Source organism: Pseudopodoces humilis, chromosome 7, assembly GCF_049639895.1.
Source record: "Pseudopodoces humilis isolate 2021_Gansu_Grassland_sample_001 chromosome 7, ASM4963989v1, whole genome shotgun sequence".
Taxonomy (NCBI): Eukaryota; Metazoa; Chordata; class Aves; order Passeriformes; family Paridae; genus Pseudopodoces; species Pseudopodoces humilis.
Genome location: NC_142206.1, coordinates 57,093,416 through 57,114,058, shown reverse-complemented (window position 1 = coordinate 57,114,058; position 20,643 = coordinate 57,093,416). Strand labels below are relative to the sequence as shown.

Genomic DNA, 20,643 nt, shown 5'->3' with positions numbered 1-20,643 from the left:
GTGCTCTGGGCCCTTTGGGGACCCTCCTGCTGTGAATTCTCCACTGCTGCACAAGGAAATCTTCTGCAGAAGGAAGATTTGACAGTTGTTGCAACAGCTGAGTTCCAGTCCTAAAGGAAAAAATGGGAATTGCCTCAGAGTAGGTGCAGTTGGTGCCTGAGCTGCAGAAAGTCCTTGAGAAGGACGGTGCTGGTAATGTCCATGGCAGGGATGGAGTCACAGCCACAGTCACCTGCTGCTGCTGTTCAACCTTGTTCAGCCTCATTCAGGGGTTGGGCAGCAGTGCTTCATTCATCTCCTGCTGTCCTTCTGCCTGTCTGAAACCAGCAGCTAATGGCAATGTGAAAACACCTTTCTGTGTGTTGGTGTGTTTGCTTTCTGTGATGTGTGCCTGCTTGTCAAAGCTGGTAAACCTTTGGCAGTTCCTTGTGTTCTCTGGATTGGACAGAGTATCTCAAGCTGCAAAACACTGAAATTGCTTTTGCAAGACGCTCTCCTCTTTGGTTCAGATCTAGCAAAATATTTATGAGATATTTCATTACATGGATGCGAAAAGTCAGGTTTTCCACTAAACTGTACTTAAGTAGGTTACAGAAACAATCTGTGTCATCAGTCAGTCCCTTGAGAATTAAGGGTAAATCTGTGCAACAGTAAAACACCTGACCCCAGCCTGTGCAGCCCTCACTGTCTTTTATTAGCTGTGACAACATAATTCTCCACGTGGGTTACTTAAAACCACATTCTTGTTTGCATGTACATGTTTTAAGAAAAGGTTTTAAGTTGGGTTTTAAGTACTGATTACTTTTTCAGTAATTTAAAACAAAGGTAGACAAAGGCAACCTTGCCCCAGCAGAGAGCTCTCCTGTTTATATATGTCGCAGAGCAGACACACCCTAAAGTTTTACTCTCAGAAATGAAATTAAAGTAGTCCCCATATAGGTCCAAATTAATTTTCAGGCATCTGTAATGCCCACTTCTTTTCCACATAAATGAAATTTCATCCTTTCTGTATCCAGATGATACAGACCAATGTCTCTCAATGCTAGATCAACTTTTGGGTGAAACATAGAAATTCATAATTTATTATAAGCAAACTCTGAACCTATCAAAATCTACTTCTTTTTTTCCAAGTCACACTGTTGCTTCTGCCTTCTGAATTGTTCTTCTGTGCCTGCAAAGCCCCCAGTAGTGTGGTGAGAAAAAGAAAACCCAGTGAAGCAGAAACTGAAAGAAATTAAAGGGAAGGAAGGAAACCAGCCCTTGCCCAGGTGCTGGAGTAGCATTTCACTGATAACCCCTCAGGCCCTGCAGAGCAGGGCTGTGAGGGCCCTCGTTATGTCTGGAACATGCTGCTGGCTGAATGAGATGCTCAGTAAGTCCTTCACAGGGTGAAAGCTAAAACTGCTGAGCCCCTTTTTGGAGGGTGAGCAAAGAGCCCTTGTGTTTTCTTAAATAGGTCCTATTTGAGCTTCCATTGTTCAAGGCTCAGAGGGAGTGATTTCTTTAAAGTATCATGGAAATTTTGGATATAATAGCCCTGTGGAACACCTGAATACTGAGCCCAAACTGCTATTCAGGGCAGCCATTTATAGTAAGACTGAGAGAAGCCAAGGGGCAGAATCCCTCTCCATTCCCAGCCCTGCACACACAGACCCTGTACAGGACCCATATGTGGTCCTGTCAGCTTTTAGGAATGGCAAAGGAGTTTTGCACAACAGCAAAGTCTCCAGCCGTGCTTTTTGCCCACCTTGACCCTCTTCTCTGCCACCTGTACACCCACAGGATGTGTGCTGCCTCCTTGGCATCCTTGCTCAGGGATTTCAGTGTGTGCAGGAGAAGGAACTGGACTGGAGCATTGGTGATTTTAGGTGTTAAAGGCTGCAGAGGCTGAGACAGATGGTTTTCTAGAGAAGAAAAGGGAGATGGTGCCTGTCTCAGTGTTTCCTGGGCACATTTTCTCCTTCACTTAAACCTTTAAAGTGAGTCAGGTAAATGTCAAAGTCATGGGTGTTTATGTGGGTAATAAATGGATTAGAAAACAGCTGGGCAGCTTACAGAGACTTAAATCATGCAGGCAGTGTCTTCCTTTCAGGTTACAAATATGGGATTTAAGAATAGTTTGGTGGAGGATAAGTGTGCAGGTATTGTTCTGGGGAACATGCTGAGCTATAGGCCTAAGCTTACATTCCCTGATCACACAGATAGATCCATTATCACTCAGAGCACTTAAGAGCACTCAAGAGCTTGGCTCCAGCATTGGACCGTAAATTATCTGGGTGTGTCAAAAAGCCTCGTGCAGAAAAGCATCTTACAGTTTTGTCAGATGTGGACACTGTTGGTATTTTAGTGCTAATGGCTTGTGTGCTGTGCACCTCATTCTCCTTGCTTCTTTTAAAAATCATTAACCTGTGCTGGCATTTTGTAGGAGTTCGTATTTTGGCCTGTGGTCTTGTATCTTAGAACAAAATGCAGTGTTGGTTTAAAGGGTGTTTATTATAAAAAAGAAAAAGTAACAAGAGAAGCTTACACCACTGGCAGAAATGTCATTAAAAATTTATAACCAGTTACATACTATGTGCATGGAAGTAGTACCTTGGGATCACAGTGATGGACCAGGAATCATTTGAGCTAGTCAGTGCATAAACACAAAGCACAGAAATGTGTCTGCCCACGTGATACTAAACCTTCATCAGCTGCTCTGCTGGGTACAGCTCTGTCTCCTCTAATCCAGCCTTCCTTCTGTTCCCTTCTGCATTTCTTTTGGGGTTTATGTCTGTGTGTAATGCAATGTGAGAAGAGCTATTGTGAAGTTATTCCCTCGCCTAAGAAAAGTCCTCCAAGCTTCTCGTCAGCTGCAGAATTAATCACACATAATAATTGCATCCGTGCATGATCATTATTATACCAGCAGCATATTAACCCCATTAAACAAATACAATAGAACTGATGCTGGAGTAGACAGGAGGGGAGAGAACAAACTCTCAGGATTTCTATGGGGAACAGGAGAAATTCTTGAAGTAAAGACTTGTCTGGAAGCAAACATCTACCTGAGCCCCAGGTAACAATACCAACAAGTACAGAAAATGCTCCCATAGGAAAATTAGGATCTTTACATTAGGATCCTATTTGTTCTGGGATCAGAGTGCTTGAAAGCCATTAGTGGATTTTATCTGCTTATTTTTGAGGGAAGAAAAGTTATTATCCCTGTTACATTCCTGGAGAACAAAGGCACAGGTTAATTCCTTTAATTCAAAACAGGCTGGGAAGCTGAATAAGATAAATTAACTTTTAACCTGCATATCTTGCTCTGAACAGGGAACTTGCTTGAGCTCCTAAAGCTTTGTGATTCATGTTCCCATGTCATCAGTAATGGAAGGAGGGATCTGTGCCAGGGCAAGCTGGGATGGATTCACTCCTCCAGACATTGGATATCAGAGATGTGCTGGGGAGCTTCTTGCTGCTGCTGAGTGCTTGCCAGTCAGTGGCAGTAAGATTGTGGAAAACCACCTCTCCTTCTGCACCTTCTTGTTGCCAATCCAGGAAAATAGCTGGAATAAGCTTATAACAAGAAGAGCTGAAGAAGCTTTGTTCTGAGTGGAAAAGATGAGGCCAGATGCAAGGAGCCCCAGGAGGATGTCTCAGTAATGAGCAGCTGGGCAGTGAGGTGGAAGAGGAAGTGTGGATGGGTGTAAGGTATTGCACGGGGACACAGATGGAATTCAAATGTGATCTGATGGACCCAGAGCCACTTGAGAGTGAAATATTAGGCTTATGGTAAATAGCTGCAGGAAAATGTCAACTCAAGGGTCACCAATAGTAGAGGAAAAAAAAACAATTTAAGGTGGACAAAATGGAAAATTGGTGTTTGATTGTGAATACACATTCACTGGTGTAATGAACACTGTGTACAGTTCTGCCTTTCTCTGTCCAGACAGAATGTGGCAGAACTGAAAAGATGTGGTGAGGAGAGTTGTAGACAATCAGGGGAATGGGAACAGTTTCCAGTGAGCTGTAGCAGAATAGACTGTGCCTCCCAGGATGCTACAACAAAGGGAGATGGGGGAGGATTCACAGAGGTCTCTAGGTGTCATTGAGAAAGTGACTTGACAACAGTCATTTGTCTTCTCCTGATAGAAAACCAAAGGATGGTAAAAGGAAGGGAGGAGGGAGCAGGTTCTGAAGAGGAGACAGATCTTCACCTACACCGTCACATTCCTCATTACGGAATGTCATGGGTGCTGGAAGCCTGCTTCAGTTCTGTGCAGCACAGGAGAAATCTACAGAGAAAGTTCCACGGAGGGTTGTTAAATACAAAGCCTCTGACTGAGGATGTTCTTGAGTCACGAATCGCTGGAGATTCGAGAGTGCTTGTGAGAGAACCAGCATTTGCTGTATTCTCATGGACTCGCTGCTGTGTGTGCTACTGGCTACTCTTGGGTGGATGGGCTGGCTGGGTACAGCTCTTCCCACCACAGCTGGGACCTGGCACTGAGCAGGCTTAGGAGAACGAGTGTCACTGTCAAAACAAGTGAAAAATGGGCTTTCAAGGAGGGACTGTGAGATTTTTGAGGGGGATATTCCATAATAATCAGACATCCAGGGATAGTGCGTGGTTATCCAGTGATGTTTTCAATAGCTTTAGGTTTCTAAAGGGTCTGTGAAAAGCACAGTCCACGATACAGTTGCTGGGTATAGAAATGAAGATCTTTCTGAATCAAAGGACTGCATTTGAAGTGGATGGATGGTGATGCTCTCCCACTCCCATAGCTGTGAACAACAAAATTCTTCCCCTCCCAAAACAAGCAGAAGAAAAAAGCCACGTCTACCAGAATGGAACAATCCTAAATCCAAATTTCAGCTGGAGCTGAGTGCTCAGTGTGAATCTGCCGTGGCGCTGTGGAGCAGCAGCGTTTGCAGAAGGTCTGATCACAGGCTGTGCAATCAAGCCATGCCCCTGGGTGCTGCTGCCGGAGGTGACAAGAGCCGGGCTAAGCATCCTCACATGCTGCTGCTCCGGTGTCTGGGAAGGTGTGTATCCATCCATGCTGCCTGATCTGCTCGGCTCTGCATTGCTGGTAAAGCTCCAGCCCCCTCTCTGAGGCAGCAGCAATGCCCTGATGTGGAAAAGAGCAGAAATGTCCTTATCAGAGGACAGTCATGGTGTGCACCTGGGGAGGTGTCTGTGCCCTGCTTGGGCTGAAGCTGCACCTCCTCAGGGCTGGGGAGTGCAGGCAGGTGGTGAACTGGCTCTGCAGCCTGACACATGTCCCAGGAGAGGCTGTGCTATGAAATGGAGTGGGCATAGAGGCAGCAGAGGAGGATCACTGAGGAACTGAGCTCCAAGGTTCTCTGGAACTTTCCTTCCTGAGAGACCTGTGCAGCTGGTTCCAGGGGGCCCTCATCTCCTGCCCCTCTTGCAAGTCACTGAAGCAGCAATTCCCTCCCCTCAGGCTGAGCAGTGCTTCCAGGGAGCATTCCTTTCTGCTGCATTTGAAATTACAGGCGCTGCTGGTCTGCTCTCTGATGACTCACATGTTGTGAAGGTTGCCAGATCCCAACATCTCCCTCGTGAGAGAGCTGCCAGCCCCGGGAGAGGGAACCTGAGAAGAAGAGGCTTGGTGGAACAGGGAAAGTAAAGTTGGTTTCTCAGCAGTGTAGTAGGCAGCTCCCAGCTCTTGTATGATTTATACACTAGGCCATAAACTGCCTTAATCCAGACTTCCATGACGTGGGGTTGGGATCAAAAGCTTGGGTCTCATTCTCCTCCCTGCTATTTTACTGATGCAGCTGCAGCGAGCCCAGCTCAGAGTGTGAATGTTCAGTGTTCTGCCCAACTGCTGGTTGAAAGGGGAGGCAAAGCCAGGACAAATGGTCTTCTGGGCCTCAAACTGAGACCTCACGTTGAGCTGCCTGTACAGAGCAGCGCAGAGCCGGGCTCTGGGGCCGCTTCGCCACGCGGTGCTGCCGTTCATTATGTAGGCTGGGAGCGTGGGCTTGCCAGCTGGGGGAAATTAAGCTCCAGGCCCAGGGCTTTCTTCTACTGCGGCTGTTATTAGTCTGGATTGCAGCATGCTGACATGGTTATCCTGCTTTTGGAAATGAGCTAGCTTGCCTGGAGCGCGGGTGGGAAAGTCCGCACGGCGCTGTGCGGTACCCTGCAGTCCACAGACGTGAGGGGTCAGGAGTCTGTGGTTGTTTACTTCCTTTCTAAATATAAATTCAAGCAGGGGGTTGGCTTTTGTATTTGCAGTGCTCTTGCTCATGGGTCAGCTTTACTAATAATGGTGGTGCTTAGTGCAAGTGAAAGCAGAACGCAGGCTGTGGCCCCTGCTCCAAAAACAGGAGTGCATAAATTACAGCTGATTATTCCCCTGAGTTGTCATTATCAGTTAGTTCCCTCAGAAGAATTATGACAGAAATGGGTCATTAGAAGAATCCTGGAAAAACTGATTGCCTTTGCAGATGAGCTCTGGAGAGGTGTTTGATGGTTGATGGAGACAGAGCAGTGTGCATGAGGAGAGGTTTGCCCAACCCTCTGGAGTAAGAAGACGCAGCACTAGCCCAAAATGTGTCTGGCTTCTTACAGCATTCCTTGATTTAGTGCTTTTCACTCTGGTATTAAATGCTGAGATGTTGATATTTTATGCATACGTGAACATTGGTATGAGTCCACTCGTACCAGAGAGGCAAGATGAGTTCAGAGTGAAAATGCTCTGCAGCAAGAACTTCTGTTCCAAAACCTGCATGGAAAGGAGAGCCTGGTGGATGCGGTGCTAAAATTGGTCTTGGCAAAATTAGACTTTGTTCTTGAATCTTCACAGACTTTTGTGTAACCGTGGGCAAGCTGCAGCCTCAGACACTCCCAGATATTAAGAGGTCTCACTGTTCCTCATGTCAGTGAGATGGGTGCCTAAACAGAAGGTGAGCACTTAGGCATTTTCAAGAATGTCAGCCCTAATCTCTTTTTCTTTTGTGCTTGATGGAGATGGCACAAAAGTAAACACTCTGAAGAGCACAGAGTGCTGAGACACCACGGTAATGAGGCCATTACTGAACCTGAGCATGTAATTAGATGGAAAATGTTTGCCTTCATAATGAATAGATGCTCTTACACATACATTCCTCAGTAAATCTTCGGGCTCATCCTTGCTGTAGCTCCACTAATTTCACTGTGTAACTGGGGATGGATTTTCTTTGGCAAAGTCATCAGGAGGGGAGAGCTCTCCATCAAGAAAAGCTGTGTTTTCTGATGAGATACCTAAAAAAATGCTGCCAAGAGCACAATGCAGGAAGGGAGAATCTTAAAATTTAGTTAGTGAGGCAGAATAACAGCTCAGCCTCGTATGTACCATCTCTGCAAAGCAAATTTCGGATGCTAAATATATGATCCACACCTACTCTTTTATTTCTGTTCAGGCAAGCTCGATTCTTTTGGCTGGTAAAATACACCCAGTGGAATAAACTTGAGGAGAATTAGCAGCCCGATTTAGTTGTCACTTGCACTGGTTTTGTGCTGGTGTTTTCTCGGGGGTGATTAGGGCTCCTGGTATTATCTCTGGCTTGAGAACAGTCTCCTTCCAGCCTGATCCAGATGATACACACAGAATCCCCACCCACCTTGGTATTGAACAAACAAGGCCTTGGTACAGAATTATGTAAAAATCTGAGATATATTAAAGAAAAGGCCAGCTTTTCTGACTTTTAACTCATTGCTGGTGTGCTGCTCATTTTTCCTCAAAGCCAGGTGTGTTATCCCTCATTTGCAAAAGTTGAGGCCTCAGTCAGGGATGTGACATCTCAGAGTTTACGACTGTAAGACACTCATCCATTCATTGCCTGCAAAATTAACTGGGACATGCTGAAACAGAATCCTGTGAGGTGTTTTAGCTGTGGCACTCGCTTTAGTGTTAACACCTAAATCATCTGTAATGGTATCACTGTCTGCTTGATCACTGCTGAGTTATGGCATCTGCTTTTTTGATTATGAATTGGTTGACTTCTTTGGGCACTGTTCAGATGAATGTGCCTGCAGTTAGGTGTGATGAATCCCACCTGAGCTGCCAGTACTGGTGAAAGTCAGAAGGAAGGATGACAGCAAGGTATACTAAGGCTAAAATCTAGACCTCAGTCTTCTCTGTCTTCTTAGAAAAAGAGATGCAGGCATGTATGGGGGACTTTTCCCTGAAATAGCATAGGGAGGTAATGTTGGGTTGGTTGTGAAAAGAAAGAAAAATTTTGAAGTTCAAACAGAGGACTGTACTAATTATCTGCTTGTTTGTATTTAAAAATCAGCCCAGTGGAATTCTTCCAATATTTTGAAATCCCTTTCTCAGAAGAAGAAAAAAACAAAAGAAAAAAAAAAAAAAGAATACCATTAAGAAAATCCATAAAACCTCTATTTCCAGGGAGTTCCCTGCAGTCTAGACCAGCAGCCAGGACTTACACATGAGGAATGCTTCAGTGCACATTGTGGTTTGTCAGTGCCAAGCACAGTGACATCCCTACAAATACTGTAGGAGTCATGTCTGGTTTCACATTGAGTCAAGCAGGAACACGGGGTCCTCTCTTGGGCTTTGTGTTCCTGATGGGCCTGAAGTTCTTACAGATTTCAGTCCCTCAACACTGAATATTTAGGTGGAGATCAGTCCATCTTTCAATAAAGTGTTGTTTTTTTTTTTTTCCCTTCCCAGATGAAATCAGGAAACTGAATCAAATCTTTGCCTTTCTGTGTGACAAGTGGGTTTTTGCTGGCAAGATCCTCCTCATCCCCAGCGTTGTGCTGGGAGCCAAGCAGGCACCCCCAGCTAATGGCTGGGCTGAACTTTCCCTGCAGTAACTTGATAGCTGTACAGCTGTGCAGGCTCACAATTTGCTCCTTGATTGTCAGCCTCCTGACAGCTTTTTCAGTGGAACAGTTTGAGAGGAGCGGGAAGCCCTGCTTTGGAGACATGGAAGTGTTTTCACACCTGAAGTGCAATTTCACACCTTGTGTTGCTCAGTAGATAAGAGTGTAAAATAGCACATCAAACGGGAACAGAAGAGGATAGAAATGCTGCAGACAAGAGATGGAGGCTTGTTATTTATTTCCTATCTTCAGCACACTCTGAAATAATACTCACTTGCAGGAACCCGGGCACAGATTACGAAGGGGTTAGCAGGGGACTTGTCTACCCAAGCAATCTGTCACTGTCATGTGCAGAGCAAGGTGAAAAGTTACACTGAGCTGGGTCTGTGGAGCACTGGGAGCTCTGACACCACAGTATTAGCTACCACATAACAGAGGAGAACTGATTGATACACGAGGCAGCAGGAATTTAAAGAGTAGATTTACAGGAGCACTAAATTGGACCATCCCTTCCTTGTATTTGCTAAGTCTGTTTACCCCTTGTATTACACACTCCTTAAATTGTAAATAAAATTGACCTTGAGCCCACCAAAAAAGTAACATGAGAATTTGGAAAAAATATTAAACTGTCATGGGAGATCAAATAATTTCACTGTTTATGCAGGTTTTTTCCCCCCTCCTTTTCAAGACCCTTAATTTTTTGGTATCTTGAACAATAGATCATAGAGAGTGGTGGAGGGGCAAGGGAAGCCTGAGTAAGACAGCCCCAATGAGGCTTGATTGTAAGGGAGAGGAAGGGAAGGTGCAGACACCATTTGAAGTGGAGAATCCATGGAGATGCTCATGGAGTTTTGGTTAGTCTTAGACAGGTTTGCTAGGACTGGATAGCTGATATCCTGTTCTTTCCAAGAGAGTGGGGCTGAAACATGAGTCAGTTTTCTTTTCTCCCCAGCTGAATATGAGAAAATCCAAGAGGTGCTTTCATCTTCTGCTTCTCATCCCGTGGATTTTACCAAGGAGCGCCATCCAGCCCTCGTGTTATTCACTGCAGACTAAACTGCTCTACTTGGATGGTTTTGGGGGTGTTTTTTGACTGTCTGGGCCTTTCATTTAGCCTGTCACCTGCACCAAACGTGTAATCTCCTGTTTTTTTGGTCTTAGATACCTACGGGAAGCTCTGCCTGCGCAACTCCGTGGGTCAGGAGATGTCCCGCTGCAAGACCTCCATCCGCCGGGGCCAGCCCAACCCCGTCTACAAGGAAACCTTCATCTTCCAGGTCGCCCTGTTCCAGCTCTCTGACGTCACCCTGCTGATCTCCATCTACAACAGGCGCAGCATGAAGCGCAAGGAGATGATCGGCTGGATCTCCATGGGCCAGAGCAGCAGCGGGGAGGAGGAGCAGAGCCACTGGCAGGAAATGAGGGAGTCGCAGGGGACACAGGTCTGCAGGTGGCACACGCTGCTGGAGTCCTAGCGGGGACCAGGGCAGCCTGGGGCAAAGGGCTGGCTCCCCTCGCTGTCTGCCAGCAGGAAACAGCTCTGGCAGGGCACACAGCTTTAACCTGCCCGCTCAGTGCCAGCAGCTGTGGTTATCAAGGCTTGGGAAGAGAGTTTAGCTCTTGCCTTTCCGGCTTGCCCTGCATTTTCTACATGCAGATAATTAACCCTAGTGAGAAGCAGTGGGAATACCTGCAAAATCCTTTCCTTGGTCACTGTCTTGCTCATTTTTCCATAGGTTTAATCACCACAGACTGATTCTGATGTGATGCTGTTTTCTTCTGGAGTAAACTCTCTCTCTTCCCTCTCTCCCCTTATTTATATTAATGAAGTTTGCAAATATTCTTGCCACGCAGATAGCTCACAGAAAAGCTAACCTGCATGCAGATCACATCCTCTCCCTTTTATTATTGTGTTTCTAAGTCCTAGAAATGAGCATTTGATACCACTGTAAACTGGATGATATATTTTTCAGGCAGCATGAGAAAGCACTCTTGAATTCTCTGTCAACTTTTAAGTGCCTAGACATTACTACTGTTCTTCTGTACTAAAAATTGATATAAGGACTAAATACTACTGGTATTTTTAATTAGGCACCCTGTGCACTTGTTAGCCTGCATTGACATAGGTTTGCACAAGAGATAACAAGCATCAGTTTTATATTGCATTATACAATGCATGTTTAGATGTTTACTTGAAGTTATGGCTTCTGTCATCACAAATACCAAAAAAAGACCAGAACAAACTGCACAGCCACCTTTGTGCCTGAATCACTCCTTTCTGCATCGTTTTGCCCATGTGTTAATATGACTTTTAGAAGTGAGGTTCATTCAGAAAAGCAATTCTGTGAGCATTACAGGAGAGAGCTCCAGATCCCTGGTGTTTCTGTGATTCAGCAAAGCACTACTCAGTTTTCTGTGGGATCTTCTGCAAATCTCCTGTGCTATCCTGTGATATCTCCTTGGGATGTGTAGGGGGACTGGTTTTGGCATGCTGAGCAGTAGAGGATGCCAGACCATGTCACCTAACCTTGGGAAGGAGCTCTCTTGCAGGCCAGGAATGGGATACAGAGGGGCTGCTGGCTCTGCTGAAGTGGAGAAAATAATTGTGCTTCCTGCCTCCAGCTGAAAGCAATGCAAGGAGCAGCCTTGCAGGATGAGGTGATGATGCTGTCACGTGGTTACTTTTCAGACTACATTGTCCTTTTCCATTTTAATCTTTTTTCCTGTCTCTGTAAGCTGAAGTCATGGAGATGATGGATAGAGGATGTGTCTCAGTCTGCTGCTTGGCTAAGTGGTTGTTGCAGTGCTGTGTGTGACACAAAGGAGGATGTTCATCCTTAGTGGAATGCAGGCAGTGAGGTGCTGAGATCTCCAAATGCTATCAGCTGCCCAATCTCCCATTCTCCACACTCTCTAGGAGAGGACTGTCTTTTCTCCATTCCTGCTGATGACAGCAAGACACAGGAAATATTTTGCTGAAGAGCTTTGTTTGTACTGAATCCCTTCATGGTTTGGTTTTGCCATTTACTGACACCTGGCACCAAATTCTGCCTCCTCCTTCACCCACAGCCACTTCCTTCACTTCAATGGTGCTGTGGATATAAAACTAATGCAAATTTTGGCACTGGCTGTTTGACCAGAATTGGTCCTTGGTGCTGGTTTTTGTCCCATCCAGGCTAGACAGGCCCTGAGGGCAGTGCTGTCACACTCACAGGTTATCACTGGGTGTCACACAGAGGCTCTGTCTGTCCTCAGGAGGCAGACAGAATAATCTGCACAGAGAAGCACTGCTGGAACAGGTGATACAAGTTATTCTGCAGACCACGCTCTTGTATCTTCTTATCACCTGTCTGAGCATCATTTTTCCAGGGAGACTGGTGGTTATCCTATGCAGGAGGGTTCTCCTCCACTGTCTAGATAAGCTGGCATGTCTGCTTTGCACTACTGGGGTTTTATAACACGAAGAAGGGTGTAACCCAAATGCAGCTCATCCAACAAATATGTTCTTGACTGCACTGCTAAAGCAATGCAAGAAAAAGTGAACATCTGAGTGGTAACCAGCCAAATGGAATTTCATTTATCATACACTTTCTTCCTGGGGAAAAATAAAAAAAAAAAAATAGGGGAAACAGCCCAATTCAAAAGGTGCATTTGCTGATTCCAGTTGTTTTCCAATGTCTCCATCTTTTTTGTCCTGAACTGCATAAAATGTATATGCAAGTAATTATAATTAATTTTATTACCTGGAATGTATGTGTGTGTAATAAATTTACTGAGATTCTCTTCAGAACCTTCTTGAACCTGCAAGGTCTTGCCTGTGCTTCATGATTAGCTAAGGAAAAAGTGTAAGTTCATAATACATGTCAGCAGTGAACTGGAGATAACCCAGTTTCATAACAGCATGATTAAAAGAAAAGAACCTAATGAAAAAGTTCATTTTAAAAAGCAATGAAGTACACTGTGTTTGGACTTCCATGCTGTTTTCACATTAAGATCTTTTCTGAAGATATGGCATTAAGGGAATTGAATTTTAGTATATAATTTCATTGTAGAGTTTTTGGAGTCAGAGAAAAGCAAGTGAAAATGGCTTATTTAGAGTAAGTTAATATCTAAGCAAGTGTTAAAACTTTGCTGTCCAAGGGAAGCAGGTTGCTGCATCCTTGCTGCCACATTTTACCCTTTTATTTTATCAGAAATTTTTGGAGGGAGGGAGCAAGGGCTGTGGCAGGGGGACCATTGTGCCAAAACCCTTGGCACATCCATGCCTTGAGAAGAGTTTTTGTGGGGTTCTTTATGTTCCTACTAAAGCAATGGAGAAATCTAGGAATCTTGGGATGAACAAGGTGCTGGGGGTACTTGTGCTTGCTAGGTATATTTTGGGATTTTTATTGCTTTTCTGGTTTATTTTTCCTTCCGTTATTGACTGTCTGTGAAATGGAGGCTTTGCAGCAGCTCTGGCATATTCCAAAGCTCCTCTAACTCTTCCCATTGACAGAGTGAATTAGTCACTGCTAATATTTATACAGGCTGGGCTTGTGCTCCTGGTCTTTCTTATGTAAACACCACTGCCCTTTTAGTCACTGCTTCAACCTCTTGTTTCCTTTGGAAGTGGCTGACAAGAATGATTTTCCAGGAAGTTTTCCATTCCTTGGGAATCCTGTCCTCACCTGACTTGCAGAGGGCTGGTAGACCTTGTGCTCCACTGGCCTTCTCCATGGGGATGCTGATGGCCTCTGCTTCTGTGGGGGTCCAGGTGGGGAGAGAGCTGTGAGAGGGCCATGGGGGTTTCAAGGAGCAGGATAGGAATGGATAACCTGGATCCAGGGTGCTTGGGCACTTGCAGGTCTAGATTATGGATGTTTCCTAATGCACTCATGTCTTCTAAGGTAATTCATTCCCTTTTGACACCACTGTTTGTAATCCCTTTATAGTTTATTTGAATTTTCTTTAATTTTTTTTAAAAAAGCCTGGAAATGTGGAAAGGGATTAACTACATTGGACCAGAGTATTATGGGCAAGTGCCCTAGATACATCTCTGTATCTTGAACAGCATCATTCAGTTGGTTGCAGTCTGTTTTTCCATTGTTCTCCTCAGCCAGCATGCCCCTGCCCTGCCAAGCTCTCTGCTGCTATTTTATTTTTTCTTTTTTAATGTTTATCGACAACAGAACAGAGTGATCTCACCGTGTTTATATTCCCCATAATAAACGGCGATCTTCAACTGATGCCCACAGAAATGAGTTCCTCCTTTAGCCCACTGAGCTGCAGCAATTGCTCACTGATGTGCCCATTTGCAAAGGCTTTATCTGGATGATCTTCTGCTTCCTTTGATTTGTCTGGGTTTCCTTTTTACCGGTGTCTTTAATTAGCTGGACCCTGCTGTGGCCTGCCCATTCCTGTTGCTCTGCCTTGTCTGCCTTTCCCTTCAGGGGCAGTGTGGGTTGTGCAGCTCCCGGGGTACATGGACAATGCTTGGGTGTATTTTTAGCAGCTGCAGATCCCGAGGAGTTATTTGGTGCTTTACACAGCCCACTGATCTTCAGTCATGGATGTCGTTAGAAGTTCCTGGATGCACAGATCCAAAGGCTTCCAGCTGCTATTGATCATTTTCCCAGCATAAAGCTGAAGGTGGCAGCTTGGCAGAGGAGCAGGCATTTCCTCTGGTGGCAGTTCATTTTCCCCTTCAGCTGGAGCTGGCAGTGACCTTGGAGCTGGCGTGCCTGCAGAGCTTGCTTTCCGCTCCCATATTTATCATCATTTTTAATCTGTGTGATCACAGCACTTCATCTCTGCCTCTCAGCTGCCTTCTGCCCTTCAGCACGAAAAGTTGACTGAAAGGCTGAGCAGAGAATATGGCCTTCTCCATCATATTATCCCCTCCCAGAGGGGTCATCTCAAAGCTGTGATGCTCCTGACCAAGTCCTTGCCTCCCTGCTCTCTTGTCCACTTGTAGAGTTTGAAGTTGGTTTGTTGGGCTGTGACATCTCAATATTTACAGAGTAGTGACACCCATTCACCTCAATGTGGACCAAGTTAATGGCAGAAGAAACAACCTGTTCTGTATTTGCTGTCTTCCTTTTCTCATGGGCATTGTGTTCTGCAAAAGGACAGCAGAGCCTGCAGGAATTAGTATGCAGGAACATCCTCTTTCCATTTAAAATGTGCTAAGTGTGATGTTTGCAGCTATGGTTTGAGGGGAAGAAACAAAGCAGCCAGGGTTTGTAGAGGAGCTCACACTTTGAATGAGGCAGGTTTTTCCCTCCAGCATGTGATACCCCAACAAATACATTCTCATATCCCAGGAAGCAGTGCTGGCTCTGAGCTCATCTGCTTCTGTGATACAAGCAGCCAGAAGCTGACAGATCCTAAAGCTTGGAAAAGCATCCAAGATAATTCCACAGAGCTGGTCTGGGTGTTTATTTGGGATCTGGTAAGGATTTAACAAGCTGTCATGCAAGAAATGAAAACCCCAAGCAGTGGTGGGAAGGTGGTGACGGGGGAGAGAGGCAGGAGGGGAAGGCTCTTGGTGTGCTCAGCCTGCTGTGGAGCTGGGAATTTGCTCACTCCCTACTCCAGAAAGCAGCACAGCCGGGCTGCAGAGGCATCAAGCCTGAGCTGAAAGCCAGTTTCTCTGCATGACTCCCGAGCTCCAGATCTGCTGAAGGCATACAGCTTTTTTATTCAGTGCAGAGTGAGCTTGTGTCTTCCTGCAGCCTACGCTGTGGGCCCTAAGAAATGAATGTGTAAATATTTTGTCTCTCACAGCAGCCCAAGGTCATCTTTCTGGAACAGCAAACAGGCACAGAATCCAAAGAAGATCAGTCTGTCATATGAATAAGGTTAGCATCTGCACTTACAAATGACAAAGGCTATTAATCCTCATGCTGTAATCCCCAAGCTGTTTGCCAGCTGGCAGCAGGAAGATGCTCCTGTTCTACCCACACAGCTATCCATGTTTTTTCACCTTTATAAGGAAGATATAGGTCAATATTGTAGCCTGAATAAAAAAACTTGGTAGGTGCCATTCATTTCTTTTGTCATTACAATCCCTCTCGACTCCACACAAACTCTCTATACAAATGAAGGGGTAAGAGGAGAGCTCTGGGCTGGGCTCTCCCTGTGCTGCTTCCTCAAAACAGAAGGCTGAAGGTGAGGTTTTTTTCCCTCTCTTCTGCTCCTGAGTTTGTCCTGGGTGGATGAATTTTGAGATCTCTCTGCAAAGCTGAACAATCTCAGCAAAACTCTGTCACTAAACAGGTCTTTACACCCAGAGCAGGGAAAACCAAATTCTTGCACAAGGAAGACAAAATTCCCGTGATAGGACTTTTTTTTGGTCTTAATTTGGGAACCTGCATGGGATATGGGTATTGCCCATGACAGGATCATAAACCCCTGAATCCTCTGAGGTATCACTGATGCAGCAGAAGGAAGGCTGCAGGTAGTGATGCAGGTAGGCAGTCTGTGGTCTCACACACCAAAAGCTGTAGGGTCACTGGGTTGCCCCCAGTGAATTTGAGGCATCTGGGGTTGGAAGCAGTTGAGGAAGGAATACAAAAGCCATACAGGAGCTATGAAACTCCACTCAGATCTGTTACTTGCTCATCTCTCAAGGAAATTAGACAGCAAATTTTTTTTTTTAATTTTCTTTTTTTTTCTTTAACAGAAATCACAGCTGCTTTGGCAGCTGCAGGTGTGAGGAGCTAAGGATGTTTGCTCCTCATTTTTGTATTTCCTCTGGCTGTAGTGGGGCACATCAAGCAGACACCAGATACTCTGGAGATGTTTGTCCCCTGTAGTGTCATTCCCGGTGTGGGCTGATATTACTGAGAAACAAGAGACAAAAAGCTGGTATTGGCCATAGGTGAGGAACAAGGATTCAGGGTTCTCACAAAAGCAGAATTCTTCCTGAGCCCCACAACCATTAATTAGCTGTGACCTCCAGGGAAGTCACTTAATCCTGCCAAATACTTCCCTTCCCCTTCATTTCTCTTAGGGTAACATTGCAAATTTCTCTCTTCATTAGCAACTAGGATAAAAATCATATAATTTTGCCAGCTTTCCTCATCCCTGTTGTGTCTTGTTAACACTTTCCAGGTGTTTTTCCTTCATGCTGTCTCTAGCACTGCATCGCTCATCCTCTCATTAATATCTACAGAGATCTGGTCCGAGGCAGGTCAGTGCCTGGTAGCAATATTTGATGTTCATGGTGCTCAGGATAAAACCTGTCCTCTGATCCCTTGTCACTACGTGGCACCTCAAGCACAACTTTTCCAATTTCACTGGTACCGCATCTCTCCTGTACTCCTCTGCTGGCATTGCTGTGGTTTGTGTCTTGCTGGGCTGTATTCTCAGCTGTAACTTCATTGACTTTTTCCCAGCAGAGAGTTTTGTTTGTCAAGAAGAGTAAATGAAGTAATCATTTGGTAGACTTAGCATTTAAATACTGTGTGACATTTATATGTGTGTGTATATATAAAAATGTTTTTTATGGCAGAGTGCCGCGGGGCATTTGCATGAAGCACATCTCAATGTATATTTGACTGTTGATTTAAATATATGGTATGTAATAAGTTATTTTTAGTGTGTATTGACTTCTTTCTATATTGGAACAATATACCATCTCTGGCAGGGCTTTGTTGTCTCTCTGTTGCAGGCACAGCTGGACACTGAGGTGTGTTCTTGTCCTGTTTCCTCCTTGTGCTCCATGGGGTGGGTGGGAGTTGTTCCCCTCAGGAGCTTTGTGGGTGGGCAGACATCTCTCCTGCCACAGGAGAGTGTTGTGAGCCTCCTACTGCACCTCCCTCCTGGTGCTTGGCAGAATATTTAATATTTCTCCTTTCTCTGCTGTCATCCCCTCAGCACAGAGGGCTGCTTGGTGCTCGGAGTGATTCCGCCCCGTGGCTGAGGGAGCACCAGGAGCGATGGAGATCTCAGCTCCCCTTTCCCAGCCTGAGATCACAGAACCACAGAATGGTTTGGGTTGGAAAGGACCTTAAAGACTATCCCATCCCAACCCCCTGCCGTGTGCAACCTCCCACTAGACCAGTCCAACCTGGCCTTGAACACTTCCAGAGATGAACATCCACAACTTCTATGGTCAAGCACAAAATTTATCTATTAATTGTTTGGACAAATTAATAAAAATGCCACATCCCTAACTTCAGTTGGTGCAGAAGCAAGGCTTCCAGAGCTTGCATTTATTGTTGAATTATTTCTATGGTAAATAAATCTGTAAAGGGGGAACTTTTCCTACTGTGAAGGTTATAAGAAACAAACTCATATGTCCTATTTGCTTTTGTAAAGCTCAAAGATTTTCACTGTAAATTGTACCTTGAATAATTGTACCTTGAATAATTGTACCTTGAATCTAGTTACTGAATGGTTGATATTGACTGGTGAGAGGCCACTGGGATGGTGTGAGCATTGTTTCACTTGCTGGGGATGTGATTGAAGGAGATATATGGAGTGCAAAACTGTGATATAAAGGATGAAAAATACAAGGAAAAGATGTTTGGATATTTAACTGGAAAACTGCTATGGGTTTATTCTTAGCTTTTCATGTAGTTGACAATGAAACATTTTTTATTCTACTTAAGTGCTAATGTGCATGATCATACAATATATTGCCTCTTGCTAATTATATGCTGTGTTAGGAATACTAATGTCTAGATGATATCTGACTGGAAAAAAAAAAATCAACATTAAACCCAGCTTCTGCAGAATTCTGGGCTGAAACTACCCCTGCACACACACAGCTGTCCACACCTTAGACACAGTCTTATTTTGTCATGGAGAATGCTGCTGTTACAGGTTTCATCAATAAAATAGAAGCAGATGGCTCATGTAGACATGCAAACCCAACGTATCTTCCTTTTTGTTCTCGCTGTGAATAGCACAGAATGGAGTGAATATGCATCCAGGAGAGGGGAATGTGTTTTGTTCAGAACAGGGATGCAGGTGCCTGGTGCATAATGCAGGACTGGGAGGAACGGGAAGTGTCTGCCCTGCTCTTGGTGCCCCTGCCCATCCACATGGACACAGGGGCCCTGTGGCAGCAGGCTGGGGTGTTTTGGGGGCTGGAAGGATTCTCATGTCCCACTGATGCCCTGGAGTGGCCACCTGAAACAGAGGATAGACAAAATTAAGGGAATGAAAGTGGGTATTTATTGGAGGCATTCACTGGGTACACCTTGGGCAGTCAGAAGCTTTCCTGAGGCTACACCCAAGATGGACATGACAGTCACAGGGTTTTCATACAGTTACAAGTTTGGTCCATTTACATTACAGTACATTTACATTACATTAATTACAATTTCAGGTAATGAAGTCATTTACTCCAAGTTTTTCCCCCCCACCAATTCACTGTTGTTTGCATCTCTCAGTGCCTGAGACAATAAGGTGTCCTTGAGTTTCAGACCTAGAGAGGAATTGTTTTGTGTGGGTAAAATGGGACAACAGTAGCAGACAGGCTGTGGAGTTTAGAGTTATACACTAAAGCAGACAGGATCTGAAAAATATAAAAGCTAAATCCTAAGGCATCACCATCATGTCTCTGCTTCCCTCTGCATACAGCCATTCAGCCAGCTCTGTGGGGAAGGAAAAGTGCTGGCTATGCCTTTGACATCTGCTCTTCCCTGCTCTCTCATCCAGCCCTGGCAGGAGTTGGGGAAGAAGCCCCTCAGCCCCCACTGTGGTGGCACCCTGCACTCAGCATTTCTACACCAAAGATGTGTTGGCAGCTGCACCAGGGCACTCAGAGCCAGTGTCACCTGTGTCCCTGCTGTGAGGAGATACCAGCCTTGCTGACACCCTGGCCGTGGGTATGGGGCACAGAGGGATGCCCCCATCAAAGCTGGGGTGGCCACTTGGTGGAGACAAAGGTAAGAGCTCAAACGATGAGCTGGAGAGGTGAAATTGTGGCAACAAAGGGTGTGTCTGTATCTGGTGGCTACTTTTCTTTGCACCTACCTTTGGTCATGTCGTATTTGTGAGTGGTTTACTTCTGGTAGGTTGCAGTTGTAATACCTGCCCACATTAAAATGGAGAATGATAGAAGCTAAAAAAATTCCCAGATTGGTGACTTTGAACTGGGGTTAGTTTGTTCCTCTCAGAATAGCAGTGCCATATTCGAGGGAGACATGAGAATCCACGATTTCTGCAGCCCTGCTGGCACCCACAGGGTTGGCTTTCCAGGACCAGCCCTGAAATAGAGTTTCCTTTTCTGGCAACAGTTGGTAGCTTCAGTGCTTGGAAACCTCAGCAAAGGCAGTTAATATAAGACATGTCTGAGGACACAGAAAACCCAGCCCAGGGCCCTTCCTCTTAAAGACAGTGGAGAAATGGTATATTCTGTGAGGCTCAGAGAGAAACTAGGGAGTTTGGAAAAGCTCACCCTCCTGGTGTAAACTGGAGATGAAATACCTGCTTTGCTAAGGGCTGATGTTTGTGGGTGACCAGGCAGGGGCTGCAGGGTGGGCTGGGGGTTGCTCGGGGTTGCAGCAGCCTCCCAGCAGCTCCTCCAGGCACAGAGAGGGATCTGCAGAGCCAGGCACACATCCCTCAGGGGTTTGGGAGCTCAGGTGGGTGCCGCTGCCAGGGTCTGAGTTGGTACCAGGACAGCGTTTTCCTGGCTTGGTTATCCTAACACTGCTTCACCCTGTGCATTTCCTGAAAACCACCTGAAATTCTCCCTGCTCAATCAACAGCCTCAATTCTCCCACCAACTTCTCCCCCCAGTAACCCCAGTGCTGAGGGATGCCGGTGATGGCTCTGGAGGACTTGGGCACTCTGGGAGCACC

The 20,643-nt window shown here is 45.5% G+C and overlaps 1 protein-coding gene across 4 annotated transcripts in view; it reads left to right on the top strand.

The window, feature by feature from the left end:
• Positions 1-12,465, top strand: part of SYT16 (synaptotagmin 16) — a 62,232-nt gene extending 49,767 nt beyond the window's left edge. For all 4 annotated transcript variants that reach the window (XM_088057804.1, XM_088057805.1, XM_088057807.1 and 1 more), the window contains one exon: positions 10,007-12,465. In XM_088057804.1, the coding sequence (XP_087913930.1) occupies positions 10,007-10,320 (314 nt within the window). In that variant the 3' untranslated portion in view covers positions 10,321-12,465. The remainder of the gene's footprint in view (positions 1-10,006) is intronic.
• Positions 12,466-20,643: the final 8,178 nt, after the last annotated feature.